Source organism: Carassius carassius, chromosome 16, assembly GCF_963082965.1.
Source record: "Carassius carassius chromosome 16, fCarCar2.1, whole genome shotgun sequence".
Classification (NCBI taxonomy): domain Eukaryota; kingdom Metazoa; phylum Chordata; class Actinopteri; order Cypriniformes; family Cyprinidae; genus Carassius; species Carassius carassius.
The window spans coordinates 19,970,397-19,987,884 of record NC_081770.1 but is presented as its reverse complement, the minus strand read 5'-3'; the positions used below and the strand labels follow the sequence as shown (position 1 = coordinate 19,987,884).

Genomic DNA, 17,488 nt, shown 5'->3' with positions numbered 1-17,488 from the left:
AATTGTAAAATCAGGAGGAAATTAATATGCATAATGAAACAATTAATATTTTTTTTAATTCTTGAGAATTCCAGATATGGTATGGATATTGTGCATCCCATTTTAATGTCATTTTCAACTGTTTGATGAAGTAGAGAAATATAGGTTTCAAACCAGAGTGCCACACCAGACGTTTATTGTTAAGTCCAAACGTTGAAGTCTAACTCATGGTTCATGAGCAAACTGTGTTTAACCATTTGTAAATATTCCCATGAATGCTACATGTACAGTCCTGTTCCACTGTCTAGGATCATGCACGACCAGCACATCCATGACGGGGAGATGCGTTCCCTCGCCAGTCCATGGTGTCGTCCAACATTTCGAGTCATTTTTGCACAGCTGTTTTGAAAGCCTTTTTTGAAGCACAGAAAATATTTCACTAAATGGGTCTGACAAAAAAAATCAGGATCAGAAGTCAGAAAGATCGAAGATTACAGGGAATTGCGGTATCAAAACAGAATAAACAGCCAAGAAAAGCACATATTTCCCCCAATTCGTTTGCAGTCTAAACAGATTTTCATATTTTCCTTTGTCACCATATTGAGTGCATATGGCTTCTTTTGCCCGTTACCTTTGTGGAGCTCTCTATGCGTGTTTAAAGACAATAAACATACTTTTTGGCCTTCTATGAGGTGGACAGAAATGTCAAATGTTTATTGGCAGACTAAGAAATATGATCTCCGGATGAGTTCATGTCCACCTTTTGATGATTATATCTGAGTTTTCACAATGTCCTAAAATGGCCTATAATGTGTTAGTGATGAATCATTACGCTGCTTCGGTATTCCTGTCCACATACTGTAACTGTTGTTGCTTTAGACAGAGACATTCCTTTATATCACCCACGCCTTTTCCTGACTTTTGAATAAATCTCTGGGAAGAAATAATATACTTAATGGTCTAAAGAATATCGTTGCTACCTCTTGTTCCCAAATATTGGCTAATGGAGCACATTTTCCAAGGTTTGGCTAAATAATAACATCCGTGGGTTTTCAACATCCCACGTTTCTTTAAACACCCGACTTTGGCATCTAAATGAATAAACTTGGTTTTTACAATACCTTAATTTATTCATTCATTCAACTAAGAAAACACATGTACATTGAGCAATGTATAGTAAAAACAAAAGGATTTACACACGTTTGCCATCCTGGGATTATTATTATACTACACAACCTTTCCAATAAAGTACAGATAAATAAATTTAATTGGAGTAAAATTCCAGCAGAGATGCGTTGGGTTTGTAGGTGTGGTGCACATTAGACTGGAGGCACTATCAGGGTAATGCACTTTGAATATATCTGACATTAAAAAGACTCCTTAGGACTCATTGCTTGTTTCTGCCACAAGATTAATTTAAAGAAAAAATTTAAAGGCGATTACGAGTTTCTTGTAATTGTGAGAAAAAAAGTGAGAATTGCGAGATATAAAAACAGAATTGTGAGGTTATAACTCGTAAAACGAATGATTCTGAGAAAAGTCACAATTCGTAATTGTGTGGAAAAAAAGCTCAGATTTATGAGATAAAAAGACACAAATTGAGTATTTTTTAATTCCGTAACACACACACACACACACACACACACAAAAATCAGAATCAGAATCGCGTGATGTAAACTCTAAAGTGTGAGAAATCATTTTTCGTTTTTTCTTTTCTCAGAATTCCGAGTTTATACAGCCGGACTGTGAGATATATACTCAGAATTTCAAAGTCATTCTGTAACAGAAACAAGCTTCCACAGAAAACTCACCTTAACTATCCAAAGTATCTAGTCATATTTGTCAGTAACTGAATGCCACAGAACAATCTAGAAAATACAAAAAGGGGAAAAACATCCTTGTTATTCAAAATACAAGTCTGCATAAATGGCTACAGTTCTATAACACATTCCGTGCCGGGGAATTCTGGCAGATTAAGTTCATATTTTTTCTGAATGTCATAGGGCAGGAATCGTCCCGCCAGAAAATGCTTTCCCGAGAACCCTGTTGCGCACTTTTTGGGAGCTGTCAGAGAAATGAGAACTTCTGGATTTATCCCATCTTTTGCTGGTTCGTCAACATCCCAACCTTTAGGAAAGAGATAGAAAGAGTGAATCCTTTCTCACCATCACAAGCCACTGGTTATAAACTGAAATATAGCAATGTTTCTATATTCTTCCAGATATGATGTGGAAAACTGGCTCATAGAGATCATTCATCACACTACTGTCATGTGGAAAGAGAGCACAAAAATTACAGCGTGTCAGCCATTAGATGCAGTTTTCAAATATGGTCTCCCGATGACGTAACGGCTGTGAGTTTTCTTCAGTTTGATCATTTGACTGTTTCGCAAACACTTCAGGTCCAGTGCAACACATTTGCACATTAAGGTCTCTGGTCAGCTCATTTATCAGAAAAGTTGGCTGCATAAATCAGATTTCATCAGTTGAAACTCCTTTGAGGCATTAGTAACCCATTTTTCAATAATATCCCAACTATTTTGCATGCTTACAAAAATGTATCAACACTTTTTTTTTTTAAGTTTATCTAGTATTCAGTTTACTTATTCTACACAATTAAATAGCTAGTAGCTATTAAGTTTAGAACGTGTCAGTAATCCATTTCTCAACAATATGACGACCATTTTACATATAAAAATGTATCAACACTTTTGTTTTTTAAATTTTTTCTAGTATTCAGTTTAACTAATTCTACGTAATTAAGTAGGTAGCTAGCAATTAAACGTGTCAGTAATCCATTTCTCAACAGTATGACGACTATTTTGCATACTTACAAAAATGTATCGACAATCTTTTATTTTTCAAAGTTTTTCTAGTATTCAGTTTGACTTATTCTACGTAATTAAGTAGCTATTAATCTTGAACTTGTAAGTAGGCTTAATCCATGTCTTAATAATACAGTATGACATCTATTTTGCATGCTTACAAAAAAAATCTCAACAACCTTTTATTTTTTTAAATGTTTATCTAGTATTCGGTTTACTTATTCTATGTAATTAAGTAGCTAGTAGCCATTAGTTTTGAATGTGTTAGTAATCCATTTCTTAACAATATGATGACTATTTTTCATGCAATCTATTATTTTTTTCAAGTTTTTCTAGTGTTCAGTTTGACTTATTCTACGTAATTAAGTAGGAAGTAGCTATTAACATGGGTAGCTAGTAGCTATAAGTCTTGAACTTGTTAGCAATCAATTTCTCCCCGATATTTTGACTATTTTACACACCTGTACAAATGTCTCGTTTTATCTAGTATGTGATTTGCCATCTAGTATTTATGATCTAGCAGCTATCAGCGAATGCAGCTAATAGCTACTAGCTAATGTTAAAGCCAAAGTAATTTATATGCCACTACCATGACCAAACTAAATAAGTTTTCCCAACACTTGAACAACAACATTTAGTGCATAATCATGCAAATTAAAATTTTGTTGTATGCAAACATATGTAGCCAATCCGACTTTACATTGCGCATGCTTAGCTGTGAAGAATTACACAAATGATGTTCAGTGTGTAAAAACAGGCACTTCGGATTTGTTTCGATGTGTGTGTTAGCAAAGAATGCTAAAGCTAATGCTTTTATGTCTTGGCAAAAATAACCAAAACCTTCCTCTGAACAGATTGAGACCTTTTTCATGAAACCTTTTCTTTTTCTAGCAAGTAGCTACTGTATTTACTGAATGTTTTCATTGTGGTACTGCACACTAAAGAATGCCACGGGCAAAAACACAAAAATGTGTTTAATGAGCAAATACCTGAGGGCACGTCCACACTAACGATGGGTATTTTGACCTGTTTGAGAGTCACCAACATCCCAGCATAGGGCTCTTTGACCTCCTTGTGGTCGGTTTCTGGTCCCAGGATGGCGTCGATCACCATATTGTAGGCATCATTTAACAGCTGGACCTGGTCGTGGGGTCAGACAGGATTAGATTAAGACTGACAGATGTCCAGAAGAGTGAACATCACATTGACATCTCTCTCCCGATGGGCTGAGCTTCATTGTTCAAGATTGACACCTACCTCTGTTGGAAGATAGGACAGGAAAGGGATGTCCATTTTCTCGCACTGAACGGTAAAGTCTTGGTGCAAACTCTGAGGAGAACGTTTGGGATAGAAAATGGTGGGCTCATATTCCTACATTAAAGAGAGATGATGAAGATGATTATTAAATATGTCCTTTATTTGTGAAAAACAGATATGAAAATGTGTTACATTATTGCCACTCATGAACCAGACAGTTAATGATTAGATTTCTGTTTTTTAAAGTAATATTTTGTCCCCCCGTGGATCTGCAGGGGGATTTTTGAGTTCATAAATCACAAAACATAATTACCTCATAATTTCATTTCAGAAGAATGTTAGAAGTGATTAATGTGGACTAAAATGTATGGTTTTGTACACTTCATTTGCTCGGGATGCAGGATAAAGTCCATACAGTCTGGATAAGTTGCCGGGTAAGTTCATTACAATCCTGCAGTTAAACTTAATGTATTTCTTACACAATGTTGGTACGGACACAAGAATCCATGCAGATGTACGGTGGGAATGTATAAAACAGCTGCCATCATGTGATGACCCTCTATTGTTCGTTTTTTTCACTCCGAGTTTTTTATTCATTCTAAGAATCTCATATTGTAAACTGGCCAAATCTGGACTGGCCAAACTTCACTCCATCAGAACGAAAAGAAGGATAACTTTAACAGAGCGTACGTTTATTAGACGAATACTGATGCGCCATAAATCTAGCATCACAGAAGAAAATGGTGGATCATTTTTTCTTCTTGTTTTTTTTTTACAACTAAAATCAGGAATTGGAAATGTTGTAAGCTGAATTTGAATGCCAAATGACGAGTATATTCCCTAACAGTTAGGCATAGTTATATATCACATCTAACATTTTGTCAGTTAGCCGATAAGCAAATAGCCCTTTGCCACAAAGAATAAAAAATTAAGGTAATTTAAAAGACTTATGAAGTAATTTGAAAAACTTTCAGACATATAGACTCAAAATTGCAAGATATAAACTTACAATTCTAAGAAAAGTCTGCATTGTGATATATATATATATATATATATATATATATATATATATATATATATATATATATATATATATATATACCTGCAATTGCAAGGGAGAAAAATAAACTTGGAGGAAAAAGTTAGAATTGTGAGATGTAATTTCAGAATTTTGAGATGTAAACTCGGAATTGTGATAAGTCAGAATTCTGAGTCTGACCTCACAATTCTGCATGTTTTTATCTCGCAATTCATTTCATCGCGGAAATAGGCTTCTATACAAATGAGATGCAATGTTTACTTCAATAAAGATGCATTTAACATCAACATAAAAAGCATCCGCACATCCATTTTACTTTTTTAATGTGCCGTATTTCTGGCTGAAACAGTATATTCAATAACAAACATTAAGGGCAGGGCTTGATTTTATTTATCAAATTAGATTTTGAAAAGTAGTTTCTATGTGACCGGAGGGGAGGGGCTAAAAACTTTTAAAAAAAAGTTTACTTGATGATGTCATCAGAATAAAAACTTGTTTCAGACACCAAGCAAACAATTGTTTTGATGAACAATTACAAACTAAAGTAAAAAATCTATACCGACAGGCCCGACTGAAAAGCAGAAAAAAAAATTAACATTGAGCCCTGAATAAGCAATGAACCATACACAATAATACCAGGAAAGCGCATTAAGAAAGTAAATAGACTCAATTATGATTTCTTGTTGACTTTAAACAACAATACAGCACCCCATTGGTATCCATTCTTTCTCCGTGCCCTTCGGCACAGTGCTCTATACTTACAAACATGCGCAGATGGCGGGCACACACCAAACCAATGGAGCCGTTCTGCTCAGGACCACAAACAACCAGCAGGGTGGGCTGCTTTTTACTCAGGGAGCTCAAAGGAAAAGCCTGGGAAAAGACAGAGGGAGAGAGAGACAGTTCAACAGAGAGGGAGACGTCTCATTTCAGTCCTATCTGCATTTTCAGAGGTAAAGTTCATCAGAATAACCCAGCAACAGTTGCAACAGTATTAAAGAGCTGTGGAGACACTGCCACAGGATGCAGCCTTAAAATAACACACTTTCTGACAGGTTTCTAAACTGGACCAGTGCTGTTCAGATTTTCCGAAGCGTGTACACACTCACAAAACTAAGTCTGTAAAGGTGAGGCGTGTAATTTCTGTTACTAAACAGAACGGAATTGTTTTCAAATAGGTTTCCATCTGCAATTGGTCAGCCAAACGGATAACCACGCCCCCAGATGCACGCCATTGGTTGAGCTGTTGCTATGCCTGGCTGGTTGTGAAATATAAACAAACAACGTTTTGATAGAACCACAGAGAAAGTGTTTATTCTCTTACCTTCTTTAGGGAACTCAAACTACAAAGGTCTTATAAGTTATCTACGCATATGCTGGAATTGAAGACTGAAATATTTTATATTTTAAAGTCTTTGCAGTCAAGTTGTAAATATATTTGTTCCTCATTTACCTGATCTTGCCCTAAAGATGATGTTAGGACAGACTAATGAAGTAAAAGCAACAGTTAAGGTAATGTGCATGTTATATTCATCTCCAATTAACCGCTTCTGAAATATGGCACAAGCGTGGGCGTAATTGCAGACTTCCGAGAAAGAGAGGAAGCCAGACGCTAATGAAGCTAATGGCATTTTGGAGAGAAATGATCAGCTGACATGGATGTTCCATTAGCGAGCTGATGAAGTTTAGATTACATTATCATCGCTGGTTGTCTTAGTCACAGCGCCGGGTGAACAAGAGTTGAATGCGTGTCTGAGTGTGGAAAATGAACATCTGTCTCCATCTGTTGTCATTTTGAAGGGGAATCCAAGTAGGAAACTTTCCTATTGGCCAAAAGCGAGCTTGTCGATGAAGTTGATTATAATGGGCAGTGTTTGGGAGTGACTAACTAAAAGGTAGCAAAGCTGTTAAAGGGTTAGTTCGCCCAATTTGCAAAATTATGTCATTAATAACTTACCCTCATGTCGTTCCAAACCAGTAAGACCTCCATTTATCTTCGGAACACAGTTTAAGATATTTTAGCTTTAGTGAGAGAACTGAAGATGAACACCGAGCCGAGCCAGATAATGACTCGTTCACGAGTCAAGAACCGTTTCTGTCAGACGCGTCCGATTCGAGAACCGAGGAGCTGATGATACTGCGCATGTGTGATTCAGCGTGAAGCAAACCGACACACAGATCGTCTGAACCAAACTGATTCTGTGCTAATGTTATGACCCCAGGTAAACCGAAGGCTTGCAGTCATCGCCAATGACACCATTACGTCGAGCGCAAAAGAACTGGTGAACCGTTTTCTTCAACCGGTTTATTGAATCGAACTGTCAGAGAGACCTACTGGTGATCCGAAAACCGATGACACCGGTTCTTGACTCGTGAACGAGTCATTATCTGGCTCGGACTCTGTGTTCATCTCTCTCTTCACATCAGTTCAGTCAGTGTACTGTTTGAGTAAATGAATTACTCCGGGATATTGGTTTGTTTGAACTCAGAGGGAGTGTCAGCCACATTAACAAAGTTAACAGCTTAAGTCATTTGTGGATTAATGCGTATTGGAGACGCGAACCGTTTAAAACTATTCAGTTCGATTTGATGAACTGGTTCAAAAAGATCCGGTTACATCGAATGATTCGTTCGCAAACTGGATATCACAAACTGCTTTGTTTTGAACTCTCTCACAACAGACACGGAAGAGAAGACAATGCTGAATAAAGTCGTAGTTTTTGCTATTTTTGGACCAAAATGTATTTTCAATGCTTCAAAAAATTCTAACCGACCCTCTGATGTCACATGGACTACTTTGATGATGTTTTTCTTACCTTTCTGGACATGGACAGTAGACCGTACACACAGCTTCAATGGAGGGACTGAGAGCTCTCGGACTAAATCTAAAATTAAACTGTGTTCCGAAGATAAATGGAGGTCTTACGGGTTTGAAACAACATGAGGGTGAGTTATTAATGACATCATTTTAATTTTTGGGTGAACTATCCCTTTAACTACATTTTCAGATGCGTGACTGTAGCGGTTTTTCAAAATGGTTAAAATTGGATTTTGAAAAGTGGTTTCTATGTGACCGGAGGGGAGGGGCTAAAAGCTAAGAGGGCCTGATGATGTCATCAGAAAGAAAACTTGTTTCAGGGGCGGAGCAAAACTTTTATGTTTTGATGAACAAAGTCTAACTCTTCAAGCACTTGAATGGAGAAATATACACAGTTATTTTTAAAAACGCCTGTCTCTTTGAATATCCTTACTATTATTTAGTTAACAGTAAAAAGACTAAACGTTTAAAAAGTATTTTTTTTTTAATTCCTTTTGAGTAATGTGCAATAAATCATACACAGTAACACCGGAAAAAAATATTTATAGGCTCAATTAACACTTTATTTTGACTTTACAAAGTGCAACGTAAATGATTATCTGATTTGCGTAACCTTGCACGAATCCTTTTTTTTTTTTTATTTTTACAGAAAGTATTCTGCCAAATATTTTTCCTGGTCATTTGTGTTTCAAAATTACTTTTGCAACACTGCATATAGTTGCACTTTAGATTTATTGCACCGTTAGACATATATATATATATATATATATATATATATATATATATATATTTAAATCGCATGAAGCTTAGTCTGTGTTCTGTCCATTTTTTCTTCTTCTCCTCTGGAAAATGACATGGAATGGAGTGTTCCTGGGAGCCGCTGCCAGTGCATGCATTGTTCATTTCTTTTACAGGTCTGCTGCAGCTGTGCTGGAATCCTCCATTGTGTCAACTCCTGCCAGGACTCTGGAGACCGCCGCTCTGATCTTCTCTTGTTCGGAGCCACTGAACCCCTAGATTTCACTTCCATGCTTCCAGCAAATGAGCTCTCTAGAGAGGGTCTTGACTAACTGCTCTTGCACTTTATACCCTAAACCTGACGCACATTAACACCAGAGCTGTGTTTAATTTAGAAGTGTTTTGAAAATGCCTTTTAGATTCATAACGGAGGATTTGCAAATAGGATGCAGAATGTGAATTTAAGACAGCAGAATCAAAGTACAAAGAAATGTCATATAATGATAAGAGGACAAACCAAGGATAAACTTAGCAACACACAGCATGTCCAAACCAGATACAGTGTAATTTGTTCGGTCTATACATTTATTTAATGTGAAACTGTTTGCATATGCAATGTCGAGCAGGATTCTGAAGTAATGAGATTTCCCAGTGGGTGGGGCTCCTCAAGAGTGGCACAGTGTTAAAGAAAACTACACATTTAATAAAATAAAATTAACTGAAATAAAACTGCATAACTGGAAACCAGATATTAACTGACAGCCCTAAAATACTACAACTACATACAATTCTACATTCTATGTACACACACACACACACACACACACATCAACAACAGAGAAAAATAATGACAACTAAACTAACCAGACAAATTAAAAATAAAATGAAAAAAAGGTAAATAAAAAATGTAGAACTATAAAACAGACACTAAAACTGTTCGGTTAGAAAACAAATCTTTATAATAAAAATCTGTCTTTTTTTATTTTCAAAATGCAATGATTAGTTCTTAAAACATTAACTTTGGCAGTCCTAAAATGCTCAAATTAAAATGTAGAAATATTCTAAAAACGGACAAAACACTAATACTGAAATAAACCTAAGAACGTTAGAGTGAAAACTGACAAAAACTGACAACAAAAGCTAAAAAGATTAATTATAAATAAAATATAAATAAAAACTAAATTAAAAGTTCAAAACGAATACCTGGTGTGGTGCTGCAAAACTCACAGCCTGCTTGTCAAAATCTACACTTGAAAGAAAACATCGGTTTTATTAATTGTATTCCTTTTCTTTTCCCATTTATTCTGTTTTATCATGTAGGAATGGGAAAATACAGAGAGATCACAGACAGTGTTTTACGAGAGGTAATGTCAGTCTGCATTTTTCACTGAAAACACAAAGAACATTTTATGAGCCATGGTGATAAAAATAACTTCCTGATATCTAAAGCAGCAAGTGATCACAGACATCAGCCTTGATGTAGCTTAACACCAAAGCACTTATCCCCCCGATGTAGACGGATGACGTTGATCTTGGCATTCACTGTGGAGGATAGTTTGGTTGTGAAATCACAATGTGGTAAAATACGACCAAGATTTGGTCCCCCCCTCACACACACACACACAAGCGTATACTGATGTAATGCTTGTCTCAGAGCTACCGGCCGGCGTGTTTTCTTTAGCTGCAATTTATGGCGACCTCACAGAGGTCACAGCACAGGAAGTTTTGTTGACGCTAACCGCAGCAGCTGCTGGTGACCGGGAGCCTTGGAGGGGAGGAAGGTTCAGTTTGTAAAACACTTCTTAACAAGGGCTGAAAACTCACACAAGCCAAATCAGGAAACAATTTGGGGCTTTAACCGACTCTCAGGTAGGTCAAGAGGAGGCCTGCGCTGCCTGTCAGCCTGACTGAATCCAGATGGATGGTGACCGCAGTAGTCTGGTTTGAGTTGGCCTGGCTCTATCGAAACGCTCGGGTCGCTCTGAGACGTAAGGCCCGAGACTGCAGGCCGGCCACAGACAAAAGACTTTCAACACCTTCAGTGACGGTGCAATGGATTTGTCACAAGGGATTTTTAAGGAGAAGTCAAAGTGCAGTTTGGAGCTGAATGAACCCGACTGGTGCTGATTTTACTGCTCAAGGCAAGATATAACATGACCCCGCAAAAAAAGCTAAATCACCTTTTTTGTAACCCTTTTGTATAGAAGCTTATTTCTGACAAAAACAATAAAGAAATAATTGCTGTAACTGTTGTATTTCTTTATATATAAATATATATATATATATGGAAAAAAACACTGTATTTCTCAAAATGTTGGCTTTCTACGAATTTTTTGGTCCCCGTAATTGCAACTTTATATGTTTCTATGTGACTTCATATTTCACTACATATTTTTTAAGAAGCATTACTTTTCTGCGACTCATAATTGTTAAATTTCCTGTAATTGTGACGATTTTCCATTATCACAAATTTATATCTTAGAAACTGTGAATAGACCTCACAAAGTGACTTCATATTTCACAAGTGCATCTTTTTTAAGCGTTTCTCGTAATTCTGACCTTCTGAGACTTAATTGCGACATTTCTTGCAAGTGCACATTTATATCTCAGAAACTCTGACTATATCTCTCAGTGTCACACTATATTTCTCGCAATTGCGACTTTTTTCCTCAGAACTGCAACTATTTCACATAATGGTCACTGTTTTGCAGCATTTCTTAAAATTGCAAATTTAGATATCTTAGTAATTGTAACTTTATATCCCTCAAGGTTACTTAATACTTTACACTTGAGGCTTTTTTTTATATAGATTTGCAACTGTTATATTTCCTAATTACGACTTTTTGTAACTCTGTACGACTTTTTTTGTAATTATGACATATCTTATAATTCTGACTATTTCTCGTAATCGCAAATTTATATCTCAGAGACTTTGGCTATATACAGTAACTCACGATGTGAATTAAGATTTCACAATCAAGGCTTTTTCATAGATTTGCAACTATTATAATAACGACTTTTTTCCCTCATAATTGTAACATTTCTTATAATTGCCAAAGACTATTTATCGTAAATGCAAATTTATGTCTCGGAGATTTTTACTTTACAGTCTCTCAATGTGAATTAATATTTAACAATTGCATCTTTTTATTAAAAACTGCAACTATTTATCATAACTACAATGTTTTGTTACTTATAATTGCAAAATTTCCTATAATTGCTTATTTATCATAACTACACATTTATATCTCAAAAATGGTCATTATACTACATAACTGCAGCTTTTAATCTCACAACATAATATTGTTCTTCAAAACTGTGAATTTGTCTTGTAATTGTGACTTCCTATCTGACATTTACGACTATGTCAGATACAAAATCTTTTTTTCCCCCCGTTGTTGTCTGTTTTGAAGCGAAAGCAGTGTTCCCAATTTAGCAATTTTGTTGCTATATTTAGCAACTTTTCAGACTGCACTAGCAACTTTTTTTTCCAAAAAGCACCTAGCAACAAATTTAGCAATTTGTAACATTTATTTGGCAACTTTTGGAAAGTACTTCTTATCAAAACAGCACACGTACAAGCTAGCTAAATAGACTGAGCGGTTGATTCATAATTCCTTAAGATCGCTGTGGAAATAGCTGTAAAAACTGGAAGACAAAAGACAACGAGTGGGGGCGGGGCTACACAAGGTCTATATATAGTTGAGTGCACCAGCAGTAGCCTATGGCTGTAGCACACACGCATTTCACATTTTTGGCAAAATATTCTAAACGCATTAAGTTCAGAGTACAATTGTTTGGTTAGCAAGTCACATTTTTTTTAAAAAAAAGGAAAAATTTATAATTTCCTACACAAGTACCATTAGCACTTCAAAAACAGCTAATGCATGCTAGTTCACTCACTGCTCACAAAACTTTAGTGAATTAAGTATTTTTTGTTTTTTTTAAACTTACTTAATACATTTAAATAGTTCAACACCCAGTTCAAATCCAGTGAATATAGCTGTTAATGAATGTTTGAAATGTCTCAATCAAAACTGTACAGCCAGAAGTACAGAAAAGAGTGGGAGTCTTTACCTGAATTTAAAGGTTGGCTGAAGCCAGTAGTTGGGGATGACAGTCGAGCATTCTGTGCTTATTGTAAATCAGATGTGCTTGCAAAAATGTATGACATCAAAAAACACTGTGCTACAGCAAAGCATATAAATAAATCAAAACCATATGCTTAACTGTTGATCATTTAAGTAGCATATTAACTACCACAGGGCTTTAATTGTTCAGTTCATGTGTAGTTTCACTGGTTAAAAGGAAAATAGCCTACATAAAATGTAATTGTTCAAAAGTGTTTAACTGTTCAATATCAATGTTGTATTTAAAAATAAAAATAAATCTGGTCATGAAAAAGTGTTGTTTGTATTCATTTTAAAAATGATGCGTGTGTGTGTGTGTGTGTATTTATTTTACAAACATATCTAAATTAGCATTTCAAATAATATCTATGCAGTTTTGCATTGCCATTACATAATGACGTCATGGCGCAATTGCGTCACAATATCATTTAGCAACTTTTAGCAACAAAACCATCTGCCTTTAGCAACTTCCCCTGAAAATTAGTTGGCAACACTGAGCGAAAGTGCCATATTGCTATTCTGGATCATTCTTTAACCCCTTTTCATGAGAAACCCCCTCAAAGCAGCGGATGCGGTCAAACCCTCGTCAGAAACAGCGAGATCAAAGATTTCCCGCTGTTTTCATCATCAAATGCAGCAGGGCCTCATCTCTTAAGAGGATTGGTTGAAGTTCGGCAAATGCCGACAGACGCTGGGAGCAGTAAATGCAGAGTTGTGTAAATCACAGCGATGCTTGTGTACAGTAAACACTGGGTTCGATTCAGGATTCAGGTCTAGGATGTTATCTTCCACTTCACAATAGTGTAATTTGTGTTCCCTTCACAAACCTTTGTGATGGCGATGGCGCAAGCATGGCCCCATATTTCAATCAGCTGCTGTTGTCCAAAGCGATAGTCCCTCAGAAGCTCCGTCTCAACGGTCGCCACCTCCGATTTACTATAAAAGACAGACAGAGAGACAAAACGCAATGACACAGAGCTCACGACATGCATGGTATTAGCGTACCAGTTGGGACAATAAATAAATCATGTTTTATTTTCCGGCATGAATGCTAACAAGTGCCAAGATGGAAACTGGGTGGGTTTGATTACATGGAAACCAAGGACTGCATTACAGCACCTGACATTTACGTGTGTATTCTGAGCACATTGTATTAGGCTTGCCATCCATTCCAGGCATGGTGTCTCGCTGCCTAATGCCTGTTGAGCCACACTCAGAGCTTATGTTACTGGGAGTTTAATGTGGGCTACAGGGAGCACAACGTAATTGTAAAATCCAGACCCTTACTTCACGACTCAAACACGGGGAGCCTTTAATAAGCTCCTGTATGGTCGTCACATCAGAGCCCCCTGCTGGAGGAACACAGAACTGCTGTCAGGACACTGTTATTAAATTACAACTCTAGCCCTAACATTAGTGCATTATTAATCAACAACACAGTATATTTAAATTTCAATCGATCTAGATATATTTTATGCTAATAAATGCTGTAATAACTGCTGATTGTTAATAAAGTTAATAAAGTTTTAAAGTGCTACCATTTTTTTTATTATTATTCACCATTTTATTTTAAAGGTTTCTCTGTGGTATATAAATCCTCAGCTGCTTATTATTATATTTTCAACCTAAGAAAGTTTTAACATAACAAAGGTAATAAAGTGTTGGGGAACAAAACCAGCCAAAGCAAAAAAAAAAAAAAAAAAAAAGTGAAGAAAAAGTGAAAATTAAATAAAATATAAATATGCCTATTAAAAGAAATGATTTAAAAACTATGAATCAAATGCTAAAATAAGTTGAAGTACTTAAATGATTAAAAGTAAAATAAAGCTATGTAAAATATAGCCTATTAAAAAATAGCATAGAGAGCGTAAAACTAAAATTTTAATGAAAGCTAAATATATGAAAGCTATTTCACAATATAAATAAAAACTCTAATAGTGCTATATTATTGTATAAATATAGTATGGTACAATAGTACTATAATGTGTTTTAGACACCTTTCTGTCTTGTTGATTTATTGTTGTATTTCAACCCGAGGCATTTTTCCAGGTTCCCTTGTATTGTGGTTGTTGTCTCTTATTGCTTTAAGCACCAGAATAACAGAACAAAGAACCATTTATGAAAATGATTATACATTATTGAGTTCTCTCAGCTGTATGCATGAAGTTCCCTGCTTGAATGCAGCTTTTTCCATTTCAACGCAAAGCAATTTTCTAGTTCTTCTAGTTCTCACAAACGCTTCAGAGTTCACTAACAAAAATAATGAGCTTGTTGTCTGCAAGAACTGTATGTTTATATATATATATATATATATATTTGGGGGAAATTAAAAAGAAGAGAAACAGTAAAGTCCATATAGACAGATCGATGGAGACCTCAAGTCATATTTTTGGCACTGGTCAACAGGTCACCAAGCGTTTACTCTGCTCTGATCACTGCCCTAACCCTCCACATGGGGTACTCCAGCTTTCTGGCATTTACCGTCTCCAATAGAGCTCCACAGCCGTCAAGCCGAGTTTGCAGGGGGAGATTTCCTGGCGTACTGTGACACAGTGATATTTGTAAAGTTCAGCCGAGTCTAGCGCTTTTGATATTTCCGTTCCCATCGACCTATTCAGGGAAGTCCTGACAACCGTAGATTTCCAAAGTTCTCTGAAAGGTTCCAGGGACAAGATAAAGCCCAGAAATCTCAAGCCTCAACCTTGTGTATGTAGAAACTGCTTTTGGCCTGTAAAGAAATACTTCACTTAATATCTCTTGAGCATTAAAACGATTCCAATGCATCCCTGAGTATTAAAGTCAAGGCTTCTTTGTGGTGGATCAACTGCAAAGAGCAGATCTCCCCACCAGGGGACAGCGTGGCTCAGAGTGTTCGCCCAGCTTCCAGATCACCCACCAGTCCAAATCACATTACATTATTAGCTCACTTAACATATATCAGCATATATAGCAATTACGGCTTCAAAAGTGGTATTTTCAGTGATGCCACAGAAGAACCATTTTGGTTTCTCAAAGTATCTTTCAGTAAACAGTTCTTTATATTTTTTCTTAGTGTGAATAATGACTAAAGAATGGAAAGGTTCTTTCTACACCCTTAATGTATTTTCCAAAAGAGGGTTTTCACAGTGATTCCATATAAGAACCATTTTTGGTTCCCTGATGAACAGCTTTCAATGAACAGCTCTTAAAGTTTGAAAAGCATTTTTTAATAATCTAACCTAATCAATATTTGTCCACTATAAAGAACCTTTTGTGCGATGGAATGCTTGGCCTATTCTTTGAAATAAAGGTTCCAAATGGAGACCATAGAAGAACCATTTTGGGTGAACAGTTATTAAAATAACACTTTTTTTTAGTGTGAAGAATAAAAAAAATTTTTTTTTGTAGAATTGAAAGGTTTAATGGATGTTAAAGGTTCTTCACTGAACCACTGATGTAAAGAACCTTTATTTTTTAAGAGTATACAAATGGGGGTTTTCACAACAATGCCATAGAAGATCCATTTTTGGTTACCCAAAGAAACTTTATGTGAACAGTTCTTACAAGAACCTTTTTTTTCACAGTGTAAAGAACCCTTTTTTCACAATAAAGAACCTTATGTGCAATGGAAAAGTTCCACGGATGTTAAAGGTTCTTCAGTGCAAATCCGACCATCAACGCAAATAAAGAGCCAAACTACCAGAGGCTCTGAAGTTGACAACAGGTTAGCGTTAGCATCTCCCCTAGCATTGCTATTCCATAGGGCTAGGGCTAATTGTTGTTGATTGCCTTTACAGCAAATACATAGATGAATGCACAGTTAAATGAACAACAGTATCAGCCCAGGCACCTGTCCCGAGTCTTCCTAATTTCCCCACGAGGACCCGCGCTATCTGGGAGTCGTGGATTGTGCTGATCAGCTGTAATAACAACTCTGCTAATGAAGTTGTTTACCTCCAGTCGGCTAGCTTGCTCAACACACACGAGTTTTGAAATGGACGTGCCTGTTTGCAAGAGGATGCATGGATGTTTGTGTTAAGCATAGCACAAAATGGGGGATACTTCTTTTCATTTTCCCTGTTTTTCTTCATTTTCAACCACTGTAATTACCTCAGCACACCACGACAACTAAATAACCACCTCTCTCATTTAAATCAGAGGGCTTGTTACTTTTAGGGGACAAGAATCCGGTTTACAACCCGTTGTTCTCAGTGAGGAATGATTTAACAAAGGAAGTCAGTGGGTGAAAACGATATAATAGACAAGTCATGACTATGGAGAGTACACTGCTATTTGCATAACTGCCAAACTTAGCGTATGGCTGGCCCCTCCAGGCTCCCAAAATGTGATAGACGGAGGGGTTACAGACGGGGGGTGGATAGCCTTTTCGGCACGGCTGACATCTGTTCATTTATTCGGTACAAAATCATTTTCACACAGTGTCGCATGCAGTTTTTAATGACAGATGATGAATGTGCGTCCTGGTGTGAACGCTGCTATGAGCGTTTGCTTGCAATTTAATGTAACATTTGAAATGTAAAACAAAGTTGAAAAATTATGTAAGTGTGGTGGCATTTCCATCTTTTATAAATCATACATGAAACCTGCCAAGTTAATTATTTTATTTTTGAAATAAATGTAGAATTATATACATACATACAATGATTTTATGCATATAAAATGTTTTATTATTTATTTTATTCTTTTATAAAAATACTACAATG

General features: G+C 36.3%; 2 protein-coding genes across 2 annotated transcripts in view; one reads left to right on the top strand and one right to left on the bottom strand.

The window, feature by feature from the left end:
* si:ch211-212d10.2 (uncharacterized protein LOC557710 homolog) overlaps positions 1 to 9,495 on the top strand; it is a 28,368-nt gene extending 18,873 nt beyond the window's left edge. The window contains exon 3 of the mRNA XM_059569471.1: positions 8,832 to 9,495. Coding sequence (XP_059425454.1) covers positions 8,832 to 8,987 — 156 coding nt within the window. The 3' untranslated portion in view covers positions 8,988 to 9,495. The remainder of the gene's footprint in view (positions 1 to 8,831) is intronic.
* The window catches only part of yjefn3 (YjeF N-terminal domain containing 3), a 35,182-nt gene continuing 17,847 nt past the window's right edge, over positions 154 to 17,488 (bottom strand). The window contains exons 2-6 of the mRNA XM_059569470.1: positions 13,613 to 13,721; positions 5,862 to 5,972; positions 4,061 to 4,174; positions 3,793 to 3,943; positions 154 to 2,106 (exon numbers count right to left, since the gene is read on the bottom strand). Coding sequence (XP_059425453.1) covers positions 1,910 to 2,106; positions 3,793 to 3,943; positions 4,061 to 4,174; positions 5,862 to 5,972; positions 13,613 to 13,721 — 682 coding nt within the window. The 3' untranslated portion in view covers positions 154 to 1,909. The remainder of the gene's footprint in view (positions 2,107 to 3,792; positions 3,944 to 4,060; positions 4,175 to 5,861; positions 5,973 to 13,612; positions 13,722 to 17,488) is intronic.